The sequence below is a fragment of the Chaetomium tenue genome, assembly GCF_020726465.1.
Source record: "Chaetomium tenue strain MPI-SDFR-AT-0079 chromosome Unknown F5144scaffold_2, whole genome shotgun sequence".
In the NCBI taxonomy this organism is placed as follows: Eukaryota; Fungi; Ascomycota; class Sordariomycetes; order Sordariales; family Chaetomiaceae; genus Chaetomium; species Chaetomium tenue.
The window spans coordinates 2,407,380-2,430,738 of record NW_027117330.1 but is presented as its reverse complement, the minus strand read 5'-3'; the positions used below and the strand labels follow the sequence as shown (position 1 = coordinate 2,430,738).

Below are 23,359 nucleotides of genomic sequence, written 5' to 3'. Positions count from 1 at the left end.
GGAAAGAGCCAAATACGGCGGTCAAACAGACGACAACCATACTATAGAAAAGAATACCACAATGCCAAATAAAATCCCAAAGAATCCCATTAATGTCCTCCGAGTCCCCCTAAACGCTAGAACATCATCCATCCATCCCAACCTCCCCGCCTAGCCGCCTCCGCACCAATACCAACCATCCTCAGCCCGTATCATACAGCGCTTGCCCCGCAACCACGGCGGTGATCCCAGGTTCCTAAAAAAATCAGTCACTAAACCATCACACAACCCTATGTGTCAAGAACATCGCGCTCTTCCTCCGTCGGCAGCGCGGGCGTCTCAAACGTGGGGATATCCTCGCCCTTCTCGAACGCGGGACCGGGACCCTGATAGCTCGGCGCCGCGATCGGACCAGCTGTGCCCTCCTGCTCCTGCTCGGGCAAGATCTCCGGCGCAGCCGCCAGGATTCGATTCACCGGGCTCGCCCCCGTCGTCGGCTTCATCGGCTTCGGGCTGACGAGCTGCGGCGGCGGCGCGGGCGCGACGTAGGTCGGGGACTTGACGCCCTCAGACCCAAACGGGAGCGGGCGCAAGGGGATCGCGCGGCCGCCCTCTTCCTCCTCCCCAAACCCCTCACCCCCAGCACCACCATCACCATCCTCACCAGCTCCGAGCCGCCGGAACAGCAGCTCCGACTGCTCCATGGCCAGCTTCCGCAGCTGCGCCGCCGGATCCTTGTAGCAGCGAAGGAGGTTAGCCAGTTCACACAGGCAGTCTGCCGGGCCCCACCAGTTCCCATGCACACATACCCAATCAGCCTGCCCGGGAACGCCCTCGGCGCCCTGGAGCAGCTGCTCTCCCTCATCACCACCATCACCACCGCCAAGGCCGCCAAGGCCGCCACCACCACCGTCACCACCAGCAACCCAACGCCTCGGCCTTCGGATCGGCGCCGGCGTGACGGGTAGGCTCGGGCGGTCGTCCTCGCTGGGGAAGTCGGTGACCTTGGAGCCGCGTCGCGGCGTGGCAAAGTCGTTCACACCACCGCCGCCGCCGCCACCGCCTCCACCAGGGGCTCCCGCGCCTCCGCTACCGCCTAGGGCGAGGTTCTTATCACTGCGCGTGCGGCGATGTTTCTGCATCCTGCGGTCGACGTAGCGGTTGATTTCCGGCACGTTATCCCAGGCGTTGGTGCGGGGGAACGAGGACCAGATGTCTGTTGTTGTGGGGGCGGATAGCGCGGTGCGGGAGGCCGGGCCCGGCGGTGGTGGCGTATGCGGCTCGCCTGGCTGCGTCGCTGTGACGGAGGGCTCGGGCTGCACTTGCGAACCTGGCTGTTCCTCGCGGGCGCTCACGGGCAACGGTCCGGGTGCGGGCGGTTGGGGTTGGGTCAGGTGCGCGAACACGCGGGTCGGGGGTGGCCGATGAGCTTCCCAGGGGAAGAGCGGTTTGGGCTTCTCCGTGGGTTGCGCCGGTGCCTGCTTGGGGACCTCGTACCACATGTTCTTGGGTGGACTGGGATAGCGCGCCGGCAGGACGAACGGGGCCGGGTCAGACGACATGGTGTAGTGCGTCTGTGGGAAGTTCATGGCCTCGGGCATTGAGCCGGGCGGCGGAGGTTGCCTAGGGGTTTCAGTTAGCTTATTGCGCTGCTTGTTACCGGATAAGCTGGCTGGTAAGGGATGACCAACCGCTGAGCGTCCCAGCTTGGTGCCATTTCCGGCTGGGGTTGAGGCTCGGGCTTATGCTCCGCCTGGACTGGCGGTTGAGAACCCCATTGCTCCGATGCCTGGCCTTTTGGAACCTCAGTATGTGCCCCTTGTGAGTGAGGATGTGATTGGTGCTGAGATTCATAATGATGTTGGTGGTGATCGTCAGAATGCTGATGGGGTTGCTGCTGGGGATGGGGATAAGACTGATGGGGATACTGCTGTGCTGGTTGATCGCTAGGAGGTTCGCCAACGGGGACAACATAACGGATAGTAGGCTGGAATTCTCCTTTGACGAAATACTGCACGATCGCTGGAACTTCTTGCTCTGGTTGTGATGGCTCCAGTCGGGGTGTCTACAGCAGCGGATTAGCGGCAACCCTGCTCGGTCAAGTCAGTCGGAACGCACCTCCTTGCGGTAATGCCGGTCATAAACCGCCCACCACCTGCCCACCATCTGGTCAAACGGCGAGCTTCCAGTGGTCACATCTCTGCCCTGCAACCATGGTTTCTCGGGCCCAATAAAATGAACCATATTAATACCGGACTGGAAGTGCTTGTAGGCAGGCACATATTGGTAGTGAGCTGAGGGCGTAACGTTGTAGCTGAAGCTTAGGCGGTTGAAGCTGTTCTTGAAGTACATGTTCAGGAGGCCCTGGTCGGCGCCGTCGAAGGAAATGCCCCTCCGAGCCATGGCCGTCAGGGCGTAATAATCACCCATATTTGGAGTCAGGACCATGAGACCTGTATTGAATAGGTCTGGCCACCCAATGTCAGGCGCCGCTGAAAAAGGGTGAGGTACGTTGAAGAGTTCATCGGGTGCTCGATAGGCCACGATATCGGCGTCCACATACACAATCTTCCGGAACTGAGTCTGCCTCCAGAGATTGATTTTGGTGAAAGCCGAATGAAGATCCCGGCGGTTCATAAGGTCCAGGTTTGCGGGATGTTCATTTTGGATGCGGCTAACGGGGATGACATGGTCATAGACAGCCTAGCCAACAGTCAACCACACGGGACATGTGCATTGTACACTAAGGGGCTTGAGAGAGCTGAGGAAGCCTACCTTGAGTTGTGTCACAACGTCGGCAGACACCGTGTCTAGGGTGACCAAGACGGCCAGCTTCTTGGTGGTGCCCGCATCGCGGAGCGAATGGGCTAGCACCAGGGCACCTTGAGAAAACAGGAATTAGCTCCAAAACCATAATAGGTCTAGTAATTGGCGCTCCAAACTCACCAGGGAGGTATGTGTCCGTCAGAAGAAGCTATATCGGTTTGGTTTTAGCATTTTTCAGTTTGTTTCAAGCCGAGTGCCGGGTTGATAGCTTCTCGTCCAGAATAGTAGCACCTCAGCGCGTCGGCGCATCACCGGCTTCGGCCCAGACAAAACAGGAATAAGCACTCACACTCGCGTAGACATCCTCGGTCCCTTGCACGGCCATTGTGTGCAAAGGCTCCTCACTAGCGACGTCAAATCGGAAGCGGGGGTAGCAATGAGCTGATGAATAGTAAAACCGAGGTGATGTTCGTGGCGTAAAGGAAAATGCGACAGCTCAAAGCCGAGAAGACGGGAGTTGGGGGTCACTGAAGGAGCAGTCCTCGAGAGATGGAGGGTAAGGGTACCTAGGTTGGTAGGCGAGGTCGGGAAAGTTTTGTGCCACGCTAATAAATCTGCGCATCCCCTTGCCATAATCCTGGTCACCACCTTGCCCAATGTTTACACTACACTGCGCACTGTCGCCAACTTGGTGTCGCAGAAAGCTGCCAGCGTTGGGCAAGCTTGGTGCAACGGGCAACAATGGGATGCATGGAAGCTTGGTTTAACAGGGCCAGTTGCAGGAAGGGATGGGGTTGCGCTTGGAGACTGGCCCCATTTCCCGCGGGGCACCGTCCATCTGTTTTCCTTCTTGCAGCTTCGTGCAGCGGCGGGTCAACAAATGGGATAATCAGCCGACATATATACAAGTACTAAAGGCGGGAACTATGTGCATTTACGACATCGGCAAGCGTGGTGATACGAGAGAGATTCGAGATGAAGGCAGCCTATTTGCGTTGACAGTCTCGAGACAGTCTAGGCCAGGCCAGCCTGAGAGATAAGCACTGAATGAATGGAACCCCTGCAAGCCAGAAATGATGCACCAATGCCAAGCCCCTCCAGTTCATCGAGCTTCCAACGGTCCTGCTGTTTTGAGGCATCCTGGATGGGTGGCTTGCAGGTGCAGAAAAGGAATGAAAATTTCATCCCTACTCATCGGTTCACACAACCGCACAGAGTACCGACTAGTGTAGAGAAAACCCTGAGATTCAAGGGGTTCTAGATCCGTGCGACTTCGTACAGCATGGGACAACCAGGAACACTGTCAGCATGAGCGGAGCTTCTGCCCTGGCGCTGCAGACGCGCCGGTCCACGAAACCGTTAGCGCTCCTTTTAGTGTTGTGGAGCTCTCTCGAAGCGCGTCAAGCGGGGCTATTGCATCATCAGGTCGCGGTCAATCGAGGTCCCCTGTAGGCCACCCCGCAGTACCCCGCGACGAGACGGGTCGAGAATTGGGTGTCACAGAGGTTGTCAAGCTCAGAATGATCCGAGATTATCTTGTCTGATATTGATCTCCCACACTTTATTCCTGAAGATCTCGAAATAATGGAGCTTCAGGGTGACTGAATTGGCTACACAAGCAAGCTATTACAATGATAAGCAACCCCCTGACTTTGTCGAATCCACCAGACGCATTAACGAGCTCGATTACCCGGTTTTGTTTGGCCATATTCCAGCCCGGAGGAGTATTTAACGTGGGATTCAAACCACAAAATCAAGAACATGCAGCCGGCGATCTGTCTACAATCATGTTTTATCGCCCAACGAAGTCCACCTGACTGCCTTTAGCTCTCCCCGTGACCCATCGCTTGCCTGGCTTGCCTGGACACGTGCTGGAGTAACCTCTCAGCTACTGTGCTGTTTGATGACCGAGAATGAGCATCATCAACCTGAGTCAACTCGAGGTGCTCATCCAGAGGTTAGAGAGCCGAGACCGAAGAGATAGACCAAAAACACGGCATTGGTGACGAACAAAGCTTCTCTATCTGTAGTGCGAGTCGATATCTTGGGCCAACTAGAAAAGTAAATAGGGGTAGTAACACAGACATGTGCAGATGTAGAAATCCAAGCTATTGTACAAAATCAACAAACCCCGCCGCCGCCGCCAAACATGCAAAACGCCCGTCGTTTATTTTTTGACTCTCGCGCCGTCCCCCTCCCCCAACGAGACATGAGTCTCTTTACAGCTCTAAACCAACCGACCCCCTTGTCTCTCTTCCACCTCTACAGATCCTTCTTAAACGCATGCTCCGGCTTATGAGTCGTCTCGTAGTCCACATGAACATACGCCCTCTCGATATCCGGCAGGCGCTCCAGCTTTATCTGCAGCTCCTCGGCAATGTCGTGGGTCTCCTGGAGCGTGGCGTCCGGGTCCATGACGACGTCGACCTCGGCGATGAGGCGGGGACCCGAGTGGTAGGCGCGCACCGTGTCGATCTGGCGGATGGCGGGCGAGTGGGTCAGGCACACGTACGTGATCAGCTGCTGGATCTCGACGGGGGCCACGACGCCGACCAGGAGGAGGAACTCGGTGAAGGCGGTGCGCAGCCACAGCGATGTGATGACCACCGACAGGACGATGGCGCCCGCCGGGTCGAGCCACCAGGCCAGCTTGCTGCCGCCGACCGAGGTCAGGATACCGAAGCCGTTGACGAGGAGGTCGTTGCGGTGGTCCTGCCACAGGATGCGCACTTGCGAATACTTGTCCTTGATGGACCAGGTGTAGAGGAACAGAGTGAGCTTGGTGCCGAAGGCGATGCAGACTGAGATGATGGATGGCAGGAAGAAGGGCTTGAGTTCGTCTGCACTCTCCGAGAGCTCCCTGGCGGCAAAGGCGATGATGATGAGCGAGACAGCCGTCATGAGAAAGCAGAACACGATGTTGCCGACCGTCTCCAGACGGGCCTTGCCCGAGGGGAAGCGGGCCGGATCGACGCGGCGGACGGCGCGGTTGGTGAGAATGAGGGTGACGTTGGAGAGCGGGTCGAAGATGGCGTCGGCCATGGTGGTGAAGAGCGAGAGCGAGCCGGACGAGATGGCAGCGTAGAGCTGCAGGCCGGTGAGAATGATGTTGGCCACGAGCGAGCCCCAGATGGCAATCTTGAACTTGAGGTGGTCTTCGCCCTGCTCCTGGCGTGCTTCGGCGCAGTGCTCCTCGACGCTTTTGAGCAACCGCTCAATGGTTTCATTCTGAGCCTGGTAAAAACCCTCCAGGCGACGCGCCGTAGTCGCTTTGCGCCCAAACGGTTTGATATACCCAGCGAGTGTGCTGGTCGTCGACGCCTTGGCGGTGACGGTAGGGCTTGGCTGTTGAGCAGCATCGCGTTTCCTAGACGTGTTTGCTTTGATCTCTGCCAATTCCGAGGCCGTCTTATATCGCTGGGATAAGCCGTAAGGGTCGTTGCCGGCACCGACGAGGGGAAACCGGCCGGCACGCTGACTCTCAACTTCCACGTCGCCCGGTGCGGATGGAGGATGCCGGGCGACGGCACCCTCGTCGCCGCCCTCTGTGGGCTCCACGCCGGTGCTTGCGCCGTTTCCTGACATTGAAGGGCGGGGTGATTGTGTTCTCGCCAGGCGGCTGGCCGAGTCCGACTGAGTTCTGAAAGGATGAGGATGTAACGATATGCTGTTTGACAGATCAGGTGGGTCCATGGTGGGCGTATTTATCGTCGGCTCGGTCGTTGGCTAGGTAGATAGATGCTGTGCGACGGATTCTGTCAGACGCTGAGCACAGTAAGCACTGCACTGCAACCGTTGGGAAGAAGAAAGTGATCCTAAAGTAAGAAGAAAGTTGATGGGATGAACAGTGGGTTAGTTACCCAATAAGAGGCTCGATTGATCGATAAGATTGCGCAAGAACAAGCCCCCCAGAGAAAATCCCCACCAAAAACCAGATGAAGCACCCACCTTTTTGAATGACCCTTGGGCCTTGAATGACCCGGCAAAGTGGAATGGGAGAATTCCCCGCAGAGGCGCAGCGTGTATCGTGTCTCTTCAGGAAGAGTTTCCAGGAGTTCCCTTGCCCGTGCGCACAGTCATATGCACCTGCTGCAGCTTTGGTGCTCAAACAGCTGGGAAGCTCCTGGGGGTGGCGAAACAAGGTGAACGTCAACGGGGTATGGTCGGTGGGCTGTGCTTTAACCCATCAGTTCATCCAACCAGGAACGGGTGTCGCGGCACGTTGACCGGGGGTCAACACGGTTATCGGTGACAGAAGATTAACACAGTATTTCCTGTGGTGGCTCGGTGGCTCGGTGACGGCTCGGTGACTTGTCATTTAATTTGGGGTACGAATAACTCTAATAATGTCCGATGCATATAGGACATCTTCCATATTGTTCAGGTGCATTCTCGCAACAATACGTCATTGACTTGGACCTTCAATGCGCGGACGTTGATGATAAGCGAGGATTTGCTCGCCGGGCTTCATGATGGCTTTAATGATCGACTCTAGGTCCCTTTTGCTTGATTCCTGGTGTGGCGGAGTGCCCAGTTTCGAGGTCACGGCAAAATAACTGAGATCTGATGCACGCAAATGATGACTCAGCAGACCCAACGTCCTATTCGTGTTCTGGATCGTCTGCTGCTTCTATCATGACTGCCTGGCTGGTATCTAATCAGAACCGGGAGGGAGGGAGCGGTCGCAGCGCGCAAGCTCACCAGTGGTGACGCTATTGTCACTTTTCAGGATGCTGAAGCGAAGGAATGGTATGGGAACAATGAAGGATGGATCGGAACGGCTTTTGGAGAAACATCAAGGGAGGCAAAGAGAACCTTTGCAGTTCCAGTGAAGGGGATGGTGAAGAAAGACTTGGGGACATCACTGAGACGGCCTTTGGCAAGCAGTTGGGACTACCGTCGGTTGAAAAAGTCAAGTTCTGGATCCCCGAAGATCAAGGGGCTTATAAGAGCAACGACATTGGTCACGTTGACCCGCCAGGAAGAGGTAAAGAAGGCCTGCAAAGAGGTGGTGGTTGGCGAGTACAGATGCTCAACTGCGAGCCATACTAATCTGCACTGCAGGTTACACAGTGTTACAAGTGCTGGGGTTGGAGATATACCCAACGATTCTGTGGGACGTCCGCAGTAGTCAAAGCCCGGCGTGTAGTGAAGGAGTTATCCTCGCAGACCACGTCGCTGCAACGCTATCTGTGCGGGGAGAGGGGGTCGCATATATGCATGTGCCCGGCCTGTTGAATCATCAACAACGCCGCGCTAGTTATCCAAGTGCATATCCAACCAGATGCAGCTCCAGGCAAGGCTGGCTTTGCATGGCACGGTTCGAGCTACCCTTGGTCGAGCCTCCAACGCCCCAAGCTCCTACAAATCTAGTATTAACGGAGGCCGTCTTATCAATAGTGTTCTCTCTCCTTCTGTTGCATCTCCGCTTCACATCACCCTTTTGGCAAACTGCCCTCCTCCTACACCAAACTTTCCCCATCCCTCCTATAACACGCCGCGGAATCAGTCCTCAAACAACGCACCCAAACGCCATGGATTCAGAAAACCAACAATATGCCGTTGATGACGAGATCGCCACATTTTTCACAAAGACGTCTGTGACCCGCGAGGCATGCCATAGTCTAGCCAAGGAACTCGTCGGCGGCGGCCGCGTCATCCCGATCGCGGTACAAGGCGCTTGTTCGTACACCGTCTACGCTGGAAGTGACTTGAGCCATGTCGTTCAGTTTCGCCTCAAGTCCCTCGGGCTCAAGGGACAGACGGCGGCTCTTGCCCGACGTATATTCGGGACCTTAGCGCCCGACGCGTCTTTCAAGCAGCAGCTCGGCGATGAGTCCATGGCCGCGGCTGGGCAAGAGCCGCTGCTCGTCTATGTCATGACTCGTATACGAGGGATAAGCCGCCTGGACTTTGTGCTTGCACATGGCTTCCCGGAAAACTCACCGGTGAACAAGGTCCGGCGAAAGACCCTGATCCGGGATGTTGCAAGGTACGTTTTTAAGTTTTTTCTTTAGAGGGCAATACTTATACAAGCTGATATAGTTTCTTTGCCCTGGCGTGGAAAGCACCACAGACGGTCGACAAGGCCTATCACAATCACCTCGCCGAGACGTTTGAGAACGAATTACAGATCCTGCTGATAGCCCTCCCCGACCGCTTCCACCCTGTCATCCGCGCCACGCTGAGAGCTCTACCGAGCATTCTCGCGCTTCCCATGGTCCTCCTCCACAAAGATTTCGGGGACTGCAACATCATGGTGGAGGAGGAGTCTTGTCATCTGGTCGGTGTCATTGATTGGGCTGAGGCGGAGATCGGCCCCTTTGGAATCAACCTCCATTCCCTGCAAGATTTGATGAGCAAATTGCACCTGAAGAATGGATGGATCAGATACGAGGACTACGATGATTTGGTGGCTTGTTTTTGGGAGACCTTGGACAACGAGCTTGGCGGGCTGGACGAGGACACTACGAAGGCTATCAAGGCGGCGCGAGTATTGGGCTTATTACGGTCTTGGGCCTTTACTAGCCGGCTTGCGAATGAGCCCGCCCCGGTGCCTATCAAAGATGATGAGAGCGGGAGGTATAGGATGATGATTCTTGAAGGGTTGCTCTTGGCCCCCGCGACACGGTTCGAGGGGCTGGAGAAGTGGATCAGAGTAGAAGGGAGGGACTTTGAAATGCGCTATGAAGACTGGGGCGGGATAGAATTACGCCTAGTTTACCTCAGCAGGCCTGGGCAGGGGCTTGCCTACATTATACACTTTCTGGTGTTCGGTCGTCATCTTTGAATGGATTACATAGGTACTATCTGCCAAGCTTACCAGCTACATACTTCTGGACTCTTCTAAGCAGACAAGAATCTTTTATGGGCCAAAACCCAGGAGTCCGGAACGCAGATGGTCAAAGCTGATTCTCAAACGCCGATCCGGGGTGCTTATGTTTCCTATTATCGGCACATCAGTACTTCGAGGTTCTAGACCCGTTGATCTTACAGCGGGGTATATCGCCCTCCCGTGTTTGGCGGCCTCCGGGATACCGGGCCGAGGGCAAGTTCCCGGATCACAGGCTTGGGGAGGCGAATCCAAGATTCAGGTTGGGCCATGTCCGTTTTAGGTATATGGCAACTAGCTGTCGCGGGCATCCACACAAGGATCGATCTCTACTATTGGAACTGATATGAAAGACGACAGACAATAAAACATACATATCGTTTACCCAAACCCACACCCCCAATACCATGCCGCAACATCAATTACACCCCCCTACAGCTTCGGCCCCCCCTTCCCCTCGTCTTCGCACCTCGCCAAGATCCAATCACCCACATCTTTATAAAACTCCTTACTATCAGGCCCATCCGCATGTAGCTGGTGATACCACCCCTGGTACGCCTTAAACTCCTTGTCCTGGACCTCCCCGGTGTACTCATCAAAGTACTTCCGACTGGCCTCATACCACGTAGTCTTATCCTCCGTCCCATGGCCAATCCACAAACTCCTCAGCGCGCCGCCCGGCAGCGGCCGCACCTGACCGCTCGCCAGCGCTGCCGTGCGGTCCAGCAGGCCAGCCAGCCCCTCCAGCGTGCCCGTATTGTGCATCAGCTTGTCCTCGAGCAGGCTCTTCTGGACCTCCGGGTCGCGCGTGAGGTGCTCGGGCATGATCTCGTGCTTGAGCTGGAAGTGGGGCATGAGGCGGCCGGCGAGGCGCCCCGCGTAGACCTTGAGCGCCGACGGCTGCTCCTCGGGCGAGAAGCTGATGAAGGGGCTCTCCAGCATCCAGCCGCGCACGTGGCGCACCACCGGCTCCTGGTAGTCCGGGTGACAAGCGAGGGTGAGTGCTTGGCCGCCGCCCATGGAGTGGCCCAGGACGAAGACGGGCGGGTCGGAGGGGGAGGAGGGCAGGTGGGGGGTGATGAAGGCGGCCATGTCGGCGAGGACTTGGGTGGTGGGGCCCGTCAGGCCCATGTCGCCGGGTTTCTTGACGGAGCGCCCCCAGCCGCGCTGGTCGAGGCCGTGGACGGCGATGCCGCGGGCGGATAGGGCGGAGAAGAATGCGGTGTAGCGGCCGAGATGGTCGCTGAAGCCGTGGATGAAGATGAGTTTGGCTTTAATGGGACCCTCGGGCTGAACGGATGTTAGTTTGATAATGAATGCATTTTATGTAAGTCCTTTATAGGTAAGGCGGGTCACGTAGAAACCGGCGGTCGATGAAAAGAGTGAGGATGACGTACCACCCATGATTTGGTGTAGAGGCTGTCGCCTTTTACCTCCAAAGTGCCTTCCTTCTCAAGAGCCATCTTGGGATGTGTTGAGCTAAACTTGGTTGAGTGGTATGGTAACCGCGAGAAATTGTGACAGCGGATGAAGATCGAGTAAGGGACCGATGTTTCGGTTGGTACGAGTAATGAATGAAGAATGAATGGTGTGACGTGAGCCTCGGCAAACAAAGAACCAGCGATCGTTTTCAGCGTCAGTTATTCAGATTTGAGCCCTCTGGATGAGGTTCGAATTAGGTGGCAGCAGTATCAAACAGAGAATAATCCAATTGGGTCTTTTGCATCAAGAATCAGGTTAGCGCGGAGCAGGCGGCGTGTGTTATGGAATCGACAGGAAGCAGGAACGCATCCATCGGAGGGAGGCCGTCAGCATGTGGGGCTGAAATGAGCAATGATTACCGTCCACGCACCAACCAGGACATCAAAACAACAGGGGCACTTCCACACGCTCTCCGAATCGTTGATCGCCATCTCACCATCTCAATGTCCGTTCGGCGTGGGTAAAACAGCCTGCCTTGGGGTACCGAATGTGAAGAGAAAAAAACAACAAAGACATCGCTGTTGAGTGTATATATACAAGCCGCCCTGCGGACGGCCAAATTGGCAGCCTAGTCATCCAACGCGCACCACAAACAACCGCCCCTTGCCTCGGACATCAACATCGAAAACATTAATCAACATGACCCAAACCCCATTCAAGTCTGATAGCCGTCAGACTCAGTGATGCCGTTAACTCTTTCATCCCAATCGTCCCATCGTGACTCCGGGACAAAACAATTCCCGGTTATGACTCCGCAACACCTTCCCTAGTAAAACAGTCTCGAAAAAAGACACAGACATCCAAGTTTTGGGCAGTCGCGTCCACCCACCCCACCCACAAACAGCCGCTAGGGGTGCTTCAACCCACCCCTTGATCTCTTTCTTTCTCCAAGGGAGTTCGACGAGGAGGACCCCGGCCTTGAAAGGGTTCACGCCAACCAAACCCCAAGACGATACATGTTATATATCGCCCAACTCGACTTGCAGCTCTGTGCCGGCAAATAAATCCTGAGCCGTTGCGGGCGTGAGGCTGAACTTGTCAGCCGGCAACTCCTCGTCAGGTGTCCGGATGCCGATTCCGCTATCATCGTGCGTCGCTTGCTGGCTGTTGGTGGCAGGCGCCGAAGGAAACGGTGCCCGGTCTGGTTGTGGCTCCGGCATGCGCGACATACCAAAATCATCGCTGGCACTGCTGTACCGAGACCCTTGGTGGCTCAGCTCTCGGTTTGCCGATTGCCGCTTCGGAACCGCGAGCGGGGCCTGACTCAACTTCTGCTGCAAGAAGCCGCCCTGTTCTGCCATGAATTGGATCATCTCGTCAACCCAGCATTTTGTCACCCACCACGACCCAAAACTCTTCCCTTGCGCGATTGTGAGGTCCCTCATCAATGCCGTGCTCAGCCTTTGAACGCACCAGACAAGGTCGGTGTCCGACGCGTATGGGAACCGGCTCGGGAGGGAACGTAGCAGATTGACCCAGCGATCCAGCACGTTAGACGAGTCCACTTCTTCAAAACTGCCCTCCTGGGATGCCCTGCCGTTCCGTATAACATCACCCTGTGACGTCAAGCATTCCATTTCCCATGGGATGTTGACCGGGCTGAGCAGATCTCGCATCTCGTGGAGGAGAAGATTGACGACATCGTCCATGCCACGTGATGGGATGCACTCGGCCAGCTTCTTGACGTTTACCATGGAGATCCATTCCACGTACATTAGGTCGCGATTAGCGGGGTTTGATAGCATGTTTGCGGCAGCGTGGGCTGTGAGGTTCACCCGTAGTGCCCTGTCGAGCAAACCGGCAAAAATGGTAGCCGGCCCCTCTTTGGCCCTCACCACGTGGAGAGGTTGTCCTTGGAATGACTCTCGGATATGGGGTACGAGCCGCTCCGAGATGTTGCGTAGGGTGTCGAGAACAGGCTTGGGCACAACCTGGAGGGTGAGGCCCGAGACAATGCGCATCATTCGTTGATACAGGACAAAATCAGATTCTTCGATCCACGGAGCAATGGCCGGATTTGCGAACAGTTTCTGTACGGGCATGGTGAGGGTCCCCTGGAATGATGTGAAGAGGTGAAAGAACGCCTTCTCCTTGCAGTAGCGGATGCATTCGACCAAAGACGTGCAATAAGAGCGATAGAGGGCCACGAGGGACTTGGCGGCATCAGGATCTGTGCCGTCCGGGAGGTATGCTTCGATTCGGGGAAGAATGATCGGATCCGACTGCTTGAACGTTTCCCCCGTTTCGGTCGAAAAGCGAAGCTCCTGGGGCGTCTTGCCCATCGTCGACTGTAGCTGATCAACGCCAACTGCCTTTGGTTGATTGTAGAGACTGTGGTGAAACTCGCGCGATCGTACGATACTCGGTCCGGGTTGGTGTGTGATGGGAGGAGCGGAAAATGGAGTTCTATCGGATCGCATAGTTGTAGAATTGGCGGCGGGGAGCGTGCTGGTGGCGCATGTGAATAGGTGGCATGATTGACACAAACAGATAGCAACTTACTTAAAACTTTGTGACAAAGAGGGGTTCTCTCCCAAAGGCACCGCAGTTTGGCTGGGGCTATCGCGGACGTCGGGTTGCTCTTCCCTCAACTGAAAGTTCACATAGTGGTATTTCGACTCTCCACGAACCCCCAAGCGCCGTGTCTTGAGGCCAGGGAAAAGTACCCGTACAAGCTTACCGAAGCTCGCAGGGTTCAACACAGTGATCCTTTCGGTGGCACACCGGGACGCATAATTGGCATAGACACGCCCTCTTGGTACCGATCCTTTCCCTGTAGAGCACACCAAATTGATCCTACGGACTCGTTAGCGGGTTCATATCCAGAGGCTTCAGCATTCGGCGGCATACCAGAGCATCGCAAAAACCTGGCGCGCGCGTTCGGAGTTTGGCCCCCGGTCATTCCCGAGCAGCTCGTGCGACACATCCTCGAGGCTGCGGTGCTTGTTGGTGTGGAACAGCTGTCGCATCTCAATCTCGTTGTTGGCGTTAGAACGCGCACCCGACTTCGTCGCCGCGGCCATCCCATTGAACGAGTCGTCGCCGTCGTGTACTTCCCGATCGAGCATCTGGCTATCGTCTGCAAAGCTCGTGTTGCCGGCAAAGGACTCGGCAGAGAGGGACTGGCGGCTGAGGCTATGGCTGTGGTGGCTGTGATGGTGGAAGGAGACGTTTGGAATCGGCGCGTTTATAGCGGCGTCCGGTCCGAAGTCGCGGCTCGCCTGCAGCTGTGACGCCAGCAACAGGTCCTCCGGCGTCATCTGGGTCGATCCGTTTGGCAGCTCGCGCGCATGGCTGGCGGTGTTGGGTAGCCATTGTGACGAATACACGTCTGCGGACTCGGCGAAGCTGTGTTCCACGTTGGCTTGGGTGGTCGCGCTATGAATCGATGTCGTCGACCCTCGCGACCTGGGCCGCTTCCTGGGCTTGGCGGCGAGTGCGAGCGCATCTGTGAAGCGATGAGTATTTTGAACATTCGGTGCTGGCGAGCCACGTCGAATAGAATTGACGCTGCATGGAAGGAGGGGTGTCCGCTGCGGTGGTAGGGATGCGGCCTCCTTACCGTGGGTCGAGTCCATCGCCATTCCTGTTGCGGACAAACAGTTGCGTTGCTGTCACCAAAACAGAAGATGATGACGGGGTGTTGCGACAATGAGAAGGCCACCCGCGCTCAAAGAGGAGGAAAATTCGTTGATTGGCAAATTATACACCGTCCCCAAAAATGCTAGTGAATGCACGAGCAAGGGATCGGGGGTGCAAGGTGCTGTGCTGTCGACACACCTGCCGAGATCAAAGGGGCCGCTCGTCTCGAGGAGAAAGGGAAGAAATCAACAAACATCGAGGCGGTACCCGGGGCAATGCTTCGCTCCTGTGGACAAGCTCCCCGCACGCACCAAGAGCCCCACCTAACCCAGCGTCGCGCTTCGATTGGCTCGGCTTGGCTTGATTTCTGCGGCACGGGGACAATTCAAGCTTCATTGCTCAGAACAAAAACATACAGCTCCTAGATTTGTTTTTATGCGCCGTCACAAACTCGCCCGGTTGCGTACAAGCGATATCATCTGGTCAAGCGATGTTCGCTTTTGCAAACTTCGGATTGCCTACCAACAAAGATGCGAAAACCGCAAATGGATGATGACATGGTTATTGGAAACATTCTTGCCAACAAGTAAACAATGGATACCTTCAGGGTTAGGGAACAGAAAGCGAGGGGTATGTCGCGTGGCTGAAACCCAGAAAGAAATCCTGCAAAGCGTCAACATGTCCCCTGTTTCTCTACCGGATGTTGAGATGGCCAAAAAGAGATGGAAATTCAAGCAAAAGATAAGCTGATCCGATCCAGGCTCGAACTGGAGACCTTCAGTGTGTTAGACTGACGTGATAACCAACTACACCATCGGACCTTTGCTTGGCGTTGCTGTTAAATGCTCGAGTTTCACCTTTTGCATCACTTGTGCGATGAACATATTCACGTGATTTGCCCCCTTTCCGGTTTGTGTCATGGGCTAAAAACAGGAACTGCCGGGGTTTGGAGCTAGTGACCGGGGTTCTTGCACACGTAGCAGTCGTCATTGCCTCACACCTCTCCTGTCCCCTGCCCACCCACACCGAGGTTCTGTAACTTCACTATTTCAACCAATTCTCGCCCACCAAAACAACTCAAGTTTTTGTTCCTCAAGCCTCTTGCGCCATTTACCTCACGCTGTAAGTTGTTGAACGATTCCTCCTGCTTCATCTCCCAATCGCTTTTTTTTTGTTGGTACAAGCAAAAAGTCCTCAGCTCCCCGCCGAAGCTGCCGAAAGCTCCCAGTTCCGAGCCCACAACAGGGCACCAATTTCCTCTACGACTGCTGAAAGCCGCTCCTAACAGCCTCCAGACCGTTTCATAGTTTTTGCTACAGCTCCGCATCGCAGCCATGTCTTCTCCTCAGGACCGCGTCCAGAACCTTGTTGCTCAGGTCGATAAAGAGGTATGTAGCAAATGCCGGATCCGATCCCGTCACCGACATGTGCTTTGTGCTAACTGGGCCGGTACCGCAGCTCTCCAAGTACCCCGTGCTCAACAACCTCGAGAAGCAGACCTCGATCCCCAAGGCCTATGGCGTGCTTGGCCTGGGCGCACTCTACTTCTTCCTGATCATCTTCAACCTCGGCGGCCAGCTTCTGACCAACATCGCGGGCTTCGTTATCCCCGGATACTTCTCCCTTGCTGCTCTCTTCACTTCGAGCAAGGCGGACGATACTCAATGGCTTACCGTGAGTGGCCGACAGCTCTCTGTTGGACGAGGAATTTGTGCTAATATGTCCTTAGTACTGGGTTGTGTTTGCGTTCTTCACGTAAGATCTTGCTACAACAGGCGACCCTTCTCCCTAAGCTAACTGGTCGATAGTGTCATTGAGAGCCTCGTCAGCGTTGTCTACTGGTTCCCTTTCTACTACACTTTCAAGTTTGTCTTTCTTCTGTGGCTGTCCCTTCCCGCCTTCAGGTAAGTTCTTCCTCGCCACTGTTCCAACTCAAAGCAGGTCTAACAATAGCTTTAGGGGTGCCGAGATCATCTTCCGCTCGTTCCTGGCTCCTGCTCTGGGCCGCTACTTCCACGCTCCCGGCTCCACCGCCAGCGGCCTCCGCGCGAAGGCCGACTCCCTCCACACTGAGTAAATGGTGCTCAGGTCCTTGACGCTGGACCCATCCGTCAAAATACAGAGCGTGTAGCTCTGAATGTGGTCCAGCCAGGATCGTGGATTGGTGGGATTCCACGTGAAACACGGGTTTCTTTTCTGACGTTGGGACATCAATTTGGATGTTCATGAGCACGCAGTCGGACAACGGCAGAAACGGGGTCTATTTGAACAAGTTGGCAGGCCTGCCTGCTGGTATTTTCCTTGGGAAACGGTCAATGAAAGGGTCAATAGGGGTGTATACGGGTGTGGGATTCCTTTGGATCTGGGATAGCCGGTGATTGATTGATTGATTCCTTTAGAATAAGTAGACGTGGATTTGTATGTCATGATATTTGTACGTCGATCACTCAGCGCAGCAGAACCATAGGCGAGTCCCTTTTTGTCTCTCTATTTTGCAACAGTTCCCATGCCTCAATTTTAACAGAGTGCCTTTTCATGCTGGATAATTGTGTGCCTCTTGTGCACCTGAGGGAGAGGTTGGTGCGGGCGTTTCATGTGCAAACACCCATCCCGTTTTGGAGTTTCGCCCAGCTCATCGATAAATTCTGGCGCATTGGGTTGCCACCTCTAAGTCTTGGCGGGCCCTCCAACAAGGTACCATAGGATTGCATTTGCGTGGCTGCCAAGCAGGGGTATCCGCCACCATTGGCCTTACGATCCACCAACAACGGCGACCCTTTGCCGATCTGGATTGCGGCTGCTTCAGCACGACAGCGCATTGTGCACCACCCAAACAAACGGCTTCACCACCAACGGATCGATTTGCGAAATCTCCTTGGCCGGTTATAGCAACCAGGCATCAGCCCGGCCAACAGTGTTACGAGTGGACCCTCAGAACGAAAAGGCAGGACCTGGCAAAGAGTATGGTGCCGTAAACCGGCGGCCTCTCAGTGGTCAGCGCCAGGGGCTTTCGTGGCTGTGCGATCGGCAGGAACAGCGACGGCACGCCAACCGCTTCAACGACCGACAACAGATTCACAACTCCATCGACGACTCCAACATCTCAAGACCCCCTCGGGGGCGTACTTCTACAATGCATCTCAGCCCGTTGCAATCACGGCTCGCAGCCTCACTTGTGGCCTCTTGTCTACTGATTCTGCTCTATCTCGTCCTGTTTCCGCCAAACTTCGCCCTTGCCGCCGAGCTCAACGAACCATTGCCTGTTATCTTCGATGGTCTCGACTCCGCAGCGGACCTGGCGGCGCCTGGCCCGCTCGGCCCGACATATGAAGCCGAATTTTCAGCCTTTGATAGGAGCATTCTCGGACGAGCGACGCGTGACTTGCTCACGCTCACGAACAATGAGCCCCTCCCGATGAACGTGGACCAAGGGGTGACTCAGCCGTTCGTCTTTCTACTGCCCCGCGTATCCGAGCGGGAGGCCGTGGGGGATCGGTTAGAGCTGAGACGCGAACGGAGTGTCTCCGGGGAAGGACACGCTGGCGCTGGCGCTGGCGCCGGCGCCGCGGAGAATGAAGAGGGCAGAAAAGATCACAGTCAAGATATTAAGAAGAGACAGGCAACGCAGAGGGTGTACATCTCAGCGAATACTTGTCTCCAACCGCAGCCGGTTGATCCCTCAAAGGCAACGGGAGACCCGCCCCAACTCAAGCTTTACGTTTCGACGTCCCCCGACAACACGGCCCCCGGGCCTCTTGCAGACCCGGAAACTCAATATGTGGGGAATTTTACGGAGGGGGCAGTTACGTACAATATCACCACTGACAGGGAGGTTTACATTGGCATACACGCCCCAGAATCGGCAAAGTTCTCTGGCACATACAATCTCAGGCTTGCGGCGTCGATAGACAGCTACTATTACACCTACGACGAGAATGGTGGTGCCGACTTGATTTTTGTTGACAGCGACTCGCAAGGAGCGTTGCTAATGACCCCCGATTTGGTGGAATCAAGAGACCCGAAGGAAGAGGCCGCGATCATGGAAGCACCGCCATACGTGCTATTTGCGCATAATATGAAGGACAGAGCTCTCAACGGCCTGAAGCATTCGTACTGTGGATTGTACAACTACGCACAGATTGCGGCCACCAAGGACGAGCGGCAGACGGGCACGGTCAGCACGAGCATGACGAAGAGAGGGGATGGCCGACCGAAGCAACAGTTCTTCTTCAGCGAGCTCAATTCTTCTGCGACGTACCGCGGTATTTTGGCGGTAGATGGCGCGGATGGTGGTAAATTGGGAAAGCGGCAGACTGCGTTTGAGCGAGGCCCTCTGGTGTTCAAGGAGATGAACTTCACCACCAAGTCCGGTAGGCATCCCACACAATACTTTCCGTTGATCTTCCACTTACGAACCCCCTAGACCACGGCAACTGTGCGTTGGTCATCAACCTCGCTTTCTGCGACGAAACCGCCTACGCGGTGCCCAGCAACCCCAAATTCGGCAACGCATCGCAGCTCGCCGAGTTCTACGACAACTACGCCGCATCTGTGTACGCCAACTTCGACAAGTCCCTCGCCCAGGTCGCCTGCGAGGCGCCCTCCAGCCAGCTGTACTCGCTCGCGCGCAACTGCAGCGACTGCGCCGCCGCCTACAAAGACTGGCTCTGCTCCGTCACCATCCCGCGGTGCGAGGACTTCTCCAACACGGCCGACTACCTGCAGCCGCGCGCCGTCCGCCAGCCGTTCCCCGACGGCGAGACCCTCGACGCCGCCACCCTGGCCTCGTTCCCGGATAGCAGGGCCTTCACCAACAGCCGCAACCCGCTCATCGATGACGTGATCAAGCCGGGCCCCTACAAGGAGGTCCTGCCGTGCGACGACCTCTGCTACAAGCTGGTGCAGAGCTGCCCGGCGTCGTTGGGCTTCGGCTGTCCCCTCCCGGGCGGGATAGGGTTCAAGGGGAACTATGAGAGGCATGATCCGTCCAAGGGGCTGACGTGTAATTTTCCGGGGTCGGCGCACTTCCCGTCTGCGGGCGGGAGGGCGGTGGTGAATTGGGGGGTCTTGGTTGCGGTGATGGTTGTCGGGTGGCTGGTCGTATGATTAGTGTGCGAGGGTGTGTGGGGTGGTTATCAATGGCATGGGAATGGGTGGGCGGCATTGTGGCCCCTTTAGCTGGGCATGGCGTTGGGGTTTTCTGGGTTGGTCGGTTTGGTGTTGTTGGGGCGTCGGGTTACCATAGACCGAAACACTTGAGACTTGCGGGTAAGACTTGGTTGGATACGCTAAGAGGCATCGGGAGGTCGATGTCAGGGCGGCTAGGTCGATCCTAGGGTCTGTGGTAGCCACAGCTGGTTGCCCTTGAATCATCCAAGGGTATCTGTATAGAGTACTGTCAATGTTTACAGGATGTATAATACAGATCGATCCGATAAGTTGCCGCCTTTTCCTTGTTCTCGCTCGTACCTGTTCCTATCATTTTTACAACAAGCCTCGGCCAGCCATCCTTACTCTTCATATCCTCAAACCCAAACCCGCCCCATCCACAGCGGCGCTATTTCCAAGACCACCAAGAGCCCCCTGTCGATTTACTCCCCTCCCCTTTACCAGCCCCGACACCCTCACTCCCCTCGCCACTTCCAGCGCCAGAGGTATCAGCCTTTGCCGCCGCAGCAACCCGAGCAGCCTCCAACCCCCGAACCTGCGCCTCGAGCCTCACAATTTCAGCTAGTACCGATCAAGTCAGCAAAGCGGGGCTGGGTAGACTAGACACTGGACACTGGGGGCGGGATTGGGGACCGGAAATCAGGGAGGGCAAACGGAGGAAAAGAAACTCTGGAAAGGGAGCTGACATCGGGCCGATCGGGCTCCTCACTCACCCTGCCGTTCTTCCTTAATATCCTCCGCCTCTAGCTTGGCCCAGCCAAAATACACGAGCTGGTAGACGAAGACGGCCAGGAGGGCGCACTTGGCTACGGGCCGGGTGAAGGTTTTGTAGAAGGCGCCCTGCGTGTGGGTGTGGTGTGGTTAGCTCAAGGGGAAAAAGTTGTTGGGGGTGGAGTGGGGTGTTGGAAGAGAGGGGGATTTACGGTTGGTGATGGTGGTTTGGATGAGTATTGTCTTAGTTGGGGGCGAGTGAGAGACGGGATTTGGCGTGATGATGCCCTGACAAGGGCTGTTCTGAAGGGAGGGAGCATCGTGGGGTTTGTGATTTGATGTGAGGCGATCGGGTGCTAGGTTTGTCTTCCAATGCCGTCGGTATTCGGTATTTTGTGTCTGGCGGTTTATTCCGTCCTGGTGGGCTCAGACTGCGGTCAAATCAACTTCGAAGTCAATTCCCGCCGATGAGCAAGGCTGCAGGCATTGCCAAGCGCAGTGATCTGCAACATTCCAACGGGTTCCTAATTGGCTTACCCATGATCCGCTGCATTCCCGTGGCACCCCTGCTATCCACTTGCCGAAACGAGCAAGGGGCCAGGTGGGCGGCCCACCTCAGCTGCATGGGCCGTCAACGACAGATGGCCAGAAGCGGGAGCTTGCAATCTGTCCCATTTCTTGGGAATTAACTAACGAAACTCAAACTCTCCCATTCTCAACTTGACGAAGCATCCCACAACCTCCGAACGAACATCACGATCAATTGGGTTTGCTACTCTTCGGCGCTCACTCATTGACCAACTTCGAACGCTTCATTGCTCGCCACATCCGGATTCGCGATACTCTACGCTTCCCGTCCCGCCTCCTATCTTCACCACATACATCTTCCACAATGGTACGGGTGTTATTCGCCAGCCTAAGCCATTCTGATCTTGTACTAACACCCTGCCCGCAGGCCCAAACACCGCAACAAAGGAGGGCAAACCTCAAGTTTGCCAAAGGGAACGAGGCGCGCATGGGCAAGTCGGAGGAGCAGATCAAGAAGCGAACCAAGGAGGTGGCCAAGTCCCCTATTTCCCCAGTCTGGCTGAGTACGTACTTGCCCTGTTTTCCCGCCACAATTGAACCCGGGGGGACAACCATTCACTAACCACAATATACTTCAGTCCTCCTCGGTTTCGTCGTCTTCGGCGGTCTTGTTTTCGAAGTCATCTCGCGCATCTTCCTCCGGTGATCGGTTGGATATCTCTATAAATCACTTAATAAACTGAAGGATACGCCGGGAATGTACTGCCGTGGGCCAGCCGCGCGGCGAGGCAAACAAGAACTTCGCGCGAGGCAGGGAGGTCCCGTTGACACTGGGTTGAGTTCGGGGTCGAGTCGATTGACCACAAACATGTACCATCATTCGGCCTTGTTCGGAGTAATGAGGCTTTGATTTTATTAGCGGATATCATTCTGCCGACAAATTACAGGCGGCGGCGGTAGGGTTTAAACTATTTGCCATTCACACCTGGATGGTGTCTTTCACAGCCATTAGCAAGGGAAAAAAGCGATATTCTGTGCTTCGCCTCAAGCACCCAATCCTTTGCGCGTACCACCGCCCCCAAACTTCATCTGGATGCCGGCGTCGAACTGTTTTTCGAGCTCCTGCGAGACGTGCCCAATATCAAACCGCTTCCGGGGACCGTCCTTTGCTTCGCCTGCGCTTTCAACGCCATGCTTCTTCCCACCTAGGAGCCGCATGAACTTGCTTTGGCGCGAGGTACCGCCGCCAAGACCATGGACGTTCCACCGTTCGGTGAGATCTGCGTTGGGGGCCGTGGTGGGTGCAGGAGCCGGAGCCTCTTTCTCGAGAGTCTCCGCCGGTGTGTCTGTCGTCTTGCGTTTCTTGGACTTCTCTTTCTTCACCTTCTTGTCCTTCTTTTTCTTCCCCTCCGCAGCCTCGTCCTTCTCCTCGGCCTGGGTCTCTTCCGTGCCGACATCGGCCATTTCCACATCCCCGTCCTCGTCTCTGAGCTTGCGCTTTTTCTTCTTTTCCTTTTTCTCAGACTCGTGTTCCTCCTCATTCGGTTCAGTAGTTTGAGGCTCGGTAGGCTCGGCAGCCTTCTTGGACTTTTTGGACTTCTTCTCCTTCTTGTCCTTCTTCTTTTTCTTGCCGTGTTCGACTTCCGCGTCTTGAGACTCCTTGGCTGTGGCCTCCTCAGCAAGGCCCTGCCCCCCCTCTGCCGCCTTTCCCTTCTGTTCCTTGCTCTCCTTTTTCTTTCCCTTCTTCTCTGACTTGCCATCACCGTCGAGCTTACTGTCCTTCTTCTTCTTCTTCATAGGAGGTTCAACCTCCACCTCAGCTTCCTCAGCCTCGACTGGAGTCTCAGTCTCTGTTGGCACATCGGCCACTTCCCGCTTGCGCTTGCCATCCTTATTCTTTCGCTTCTTAGTCTTGGCAGACGTATCTGGCAGCTCCTCAGATCCGGCAGTCACGGGGGCGTCCGCCTCTGGAAGATCCGATTTGTCGCCCTTTAGCTTTTTGGACTTCTTTTTTTGCTTCTTGACATTGACATCAGCCGGAATTTGGGTGACATCAGCCTCTTCCTTGGGCTCTTTGGTTTTTTTCTTTGATTTCTCGCCCATGTCGCTGGTAGTGATGAGACAATGAGAGAAGCTGATGTGATGTTGTACGTTGTAAATGGCGAGTGGGCAATGCCGATATCTGAGAGAACAAGATAGGCTCTAAAGAGGAGACCTATTTATTTATAAATTATGTGGTCCCAACTGTGATGTTGCAGGGAAGTTGCGCTCTGTGAAACTGCCGTAAAGGTCAAAATGAGCTTGGCCTGG

At 55.6% G+C, this 23,359-nt stretch overlaps 9 protein-coding genes and 1 non-coding gene across 10 annotated transcripts; 3 read left to right on the top strand and 7 right to left on the bottom strand.

Moving 5' to 3' along the window:
* Positions 1-318: 318 nt before the first annotated feature.
* On the bottom strand, positions 319-3,130 carry F5144DRAFT_590313 (nucleotide-diphospho-sugar transferase; the record flags this gene model as incomplete). Its single annotated transcript, XM_066790146.1, has 8 exons — positions 319-500; positions 553-754; positions 789-1,602; positions 1,671-2,029; positions 2,098-2,682; positions 2,755-2,861; positions 2,926-2,953; positions 3,095-3,130. The coding sequence occupies 8 exons, from the start codon at positions 3,128-3,130 to the stop codon at positions 319-321; spliced, it is 2,313 nt and encodes a 770-aa protein (XP_066646480.1).
* Positions 3,131-5,007: 1,877 nt separating this feature from the next.
* Positions 5,008-6,438, bottom strand: F5144DRAFT_484244 (cation efflux family-domain-containing protein; the record flags this gene model as incomplete). The annotated part of the gene is made up of 1 exon (XM_066785428.1): positions 5,008-6,438. One exon carries the CDS (start codon positions 6,436-6,438, stop codon positions 5,008-5,010), a length of 1,431 nt encoding a protein of 476 aa, XP_066646479.1.
* Positions 6,439-8,279: 1,841 nt separating this feature from the next.
* F5144DRAFT_599595 (uncharacterized protein) lies at positions 8,280-9,535 on the top strand (the record flags this gene model as incomplete). The annotated part of the gene is made up of 2 exons (XM_066791022.1): positions 8,280-8,737; positions 8,791-9,535. 2 exons carry the CDS (start codon positions 8,280-8,282, stop codon positions 9,533-9,535), a joined length of 1,203 nt encoding a protein of 400 aa, XP_066646478.1.
* A 314-nt stretch (positions 9,536-9,849) lies between these two features.
* Positions 9,850-11,190, bottom strand: F5144DRAFT_116560 (Alpha/Beta hydrolase protein). Its single transcript, XM_066782177.1, has 2 exons — positions 10,975-11,190; positions 9,850-10,867 (listed from the first exon to the last, which is right to left on the bottom strand). Exons 1-2 carry the CDS (start codon positions 11,038-11,040, stop codon positions 10,010-10,012), a joined length of 924 nt encoding a protein of 307 aa, XP_066646477.1. The 5' UTR covers positions 11,041-11,190; the 3' UTR covers positions 9,850-10,009.
* An 828-nt stretch (positions 11,191-12,018) lies between these two features.
* On the bottom strand, positions 12,019-14,637 carry F5144DRAFT_481614 (uncharacterized protein; the record flags this gene model as incomplete). Its single annotated transcript, XM_066785295.1, has 3 exons — positions 12,019-13,507; positions 13,562-13,855; positions 13,910-14,637. The coding sequence occupies 3 exons, from the start codon at positions 14,635-14,637 to the stop codon at positions 12,019-12,021; spliced, it is 2,511 nt and encodes an 836-aa protein (XP_066646476.1).
* A 751-nt stretch (positions 14,638-15,388) lies between these two features.
* On the bottom strand, positions 15,389-15,462 carry F5144DRAFT_t42. The gene has a single exon. It is a non-coding gene; the product is annotated as a tRNA-Val (tRNA).
* Positions 15,463-15,518: 56 nt separating this feature from the next.
* F5144DRAFT_526916 (TB2/DP1, HVA22 family-domain-containing protein) lies at positions 15,519-16,718 on the top strand (the record flags this gene model as incomplete). Its single annotated transcript, XM_066786840.1, has 5 exons — positions 15,519-16,029; positions 16,100-16,315; positions 16,371-16,396; positions 16,450-16,545; positions 16,595-16,718. Exons 1-5 carry the CDS (start codon positions 15,976-15,978, stop codon positions 16,716-16,718), a joined length of 516 nt encoding a protein of 171 aa, XP_066646475.1. The 5' UTR covers positions 15,519-15,975.
* A 676-nt stretch (positions 16,719-17,394) lies between these two features.
* On the top strand, positions 17,395-20,054 carry F5144DRAFT_526911 (stretch-activated Ca2+-permeable channel component-domain-containing protein). The gene is made up of 2 exons (XM_066786839.1): positions 17,395-19,011; positions 19,065-20,054. Exons 1-2 carry the CDS (start codon positions 17,775-17,777, stop codon positions 19,745-19,747), a joined length of 1,920 nt encoding a protein of 639 aa, XP_066646474.1. The 5' UTR covers positions 17,395-17,774; the 3' UTR covers positions 19,748-20,054.
* On the bottom strand, positions 20,055-20,988 carry F5144DRAFT_562022 (uncharacterized protein). The gene is made up of 3 exons (XM_066788288.1): positions 20,734-20,988; positions 20,524-20,650; positions 20,055-20,371 (listed from the first exon to the last, which is right to left on the bottom strand). Exons 1-3 carry the CDS (start codon positions 20,839-20,841, stop codon positions 20,199-20,201), a joined length of 408 nt encoding a protein of 135 aa, XP_066646473.1. The 5' UTR covers positions 20,842-20,988; the 3' UTR covers positions 20,055-20,198.
* A 930-nt stretch (positions 20,989-21,918) lies between these two features.
* Positions 21,919-23,332, bottom strand: F5144DRAFT_116344 (small acidic protein family-domain-containing protein). The gene has a single exon (XM_066782175.1). The coding sequence runs from the start codon at positions 23,150-23,152 to the stop codon at positions 22,094-22,096; it is 1,059 nt and encodes a 352-aa protein (XP_066646472.1). The 5' UTR covers positions 23,153-23,332; the 3' UTR covers positions 21,919-22,093.
* Between the last annotated feature and the right edge of the window lie 27 nt (positions 23,333-23,359).

Bases quoted from the DNA above. Each gene is read 5' to 3' on its own strand.
- F5144DRAFT_116560 (XM_066782177.1), bottom strand. From the start codon at position 11,040: ATGGCTCTTGAGAAGGAAGGCACTTTGGAGGTAAAAGGCGACAGCCTC. The intron at 10,868-10,974 runs GTACGTCATCCT...ACATCCGTTCAG, and splicing joins TCTACACCAAATCATGGGTG to CCCGAGGGTCCCATTAAAGC.
- F5144DRAFT_526911 (XM_066786839.1), top strand. From the start codon at position 17,775: ATGCATCTCAGCCCGTTGCAATCACGGCTCGCAGCCTCACTTGTGGCC. The intron at 19,012-19,064 runs GTAGGCATCCCA...CGAACCCCCTAG, and splicing joins GAACTTCACCACCAAGTCCG to ACCACGGCAACTGTGCGTTG.
- F5144DRAFT_562022 (XM_066788288.1), bottom strand. From the start codon at position 20,841: ATGCTCCCTCCCTTCAGAACAGCCCTTGTCAGGGCATCATCACGCCAA. The intron at 20,651-20,733 runs GTAAATCCCCCT...ACCCACACGCAG, and splicing joins CCAAACCACCATCACCAACC to GGCGCCTTCTACAAAACCTT. The intron at 20,372-20,523 runs GTGAGTGAGGAG...GATCGGTACTAG, and splicing joins TATTAAGGAAGAACGGCAGG to CTGAAATTGTGAGGCTCGAG.
- F5144DRAFT_116344 (XM_066782175.1), bottom strand. From the start codon at position 23,152: ATGGGCGAGAAATCAAAGAAAAAAACCAAAGAGCCCAAGGAAGAGGCT.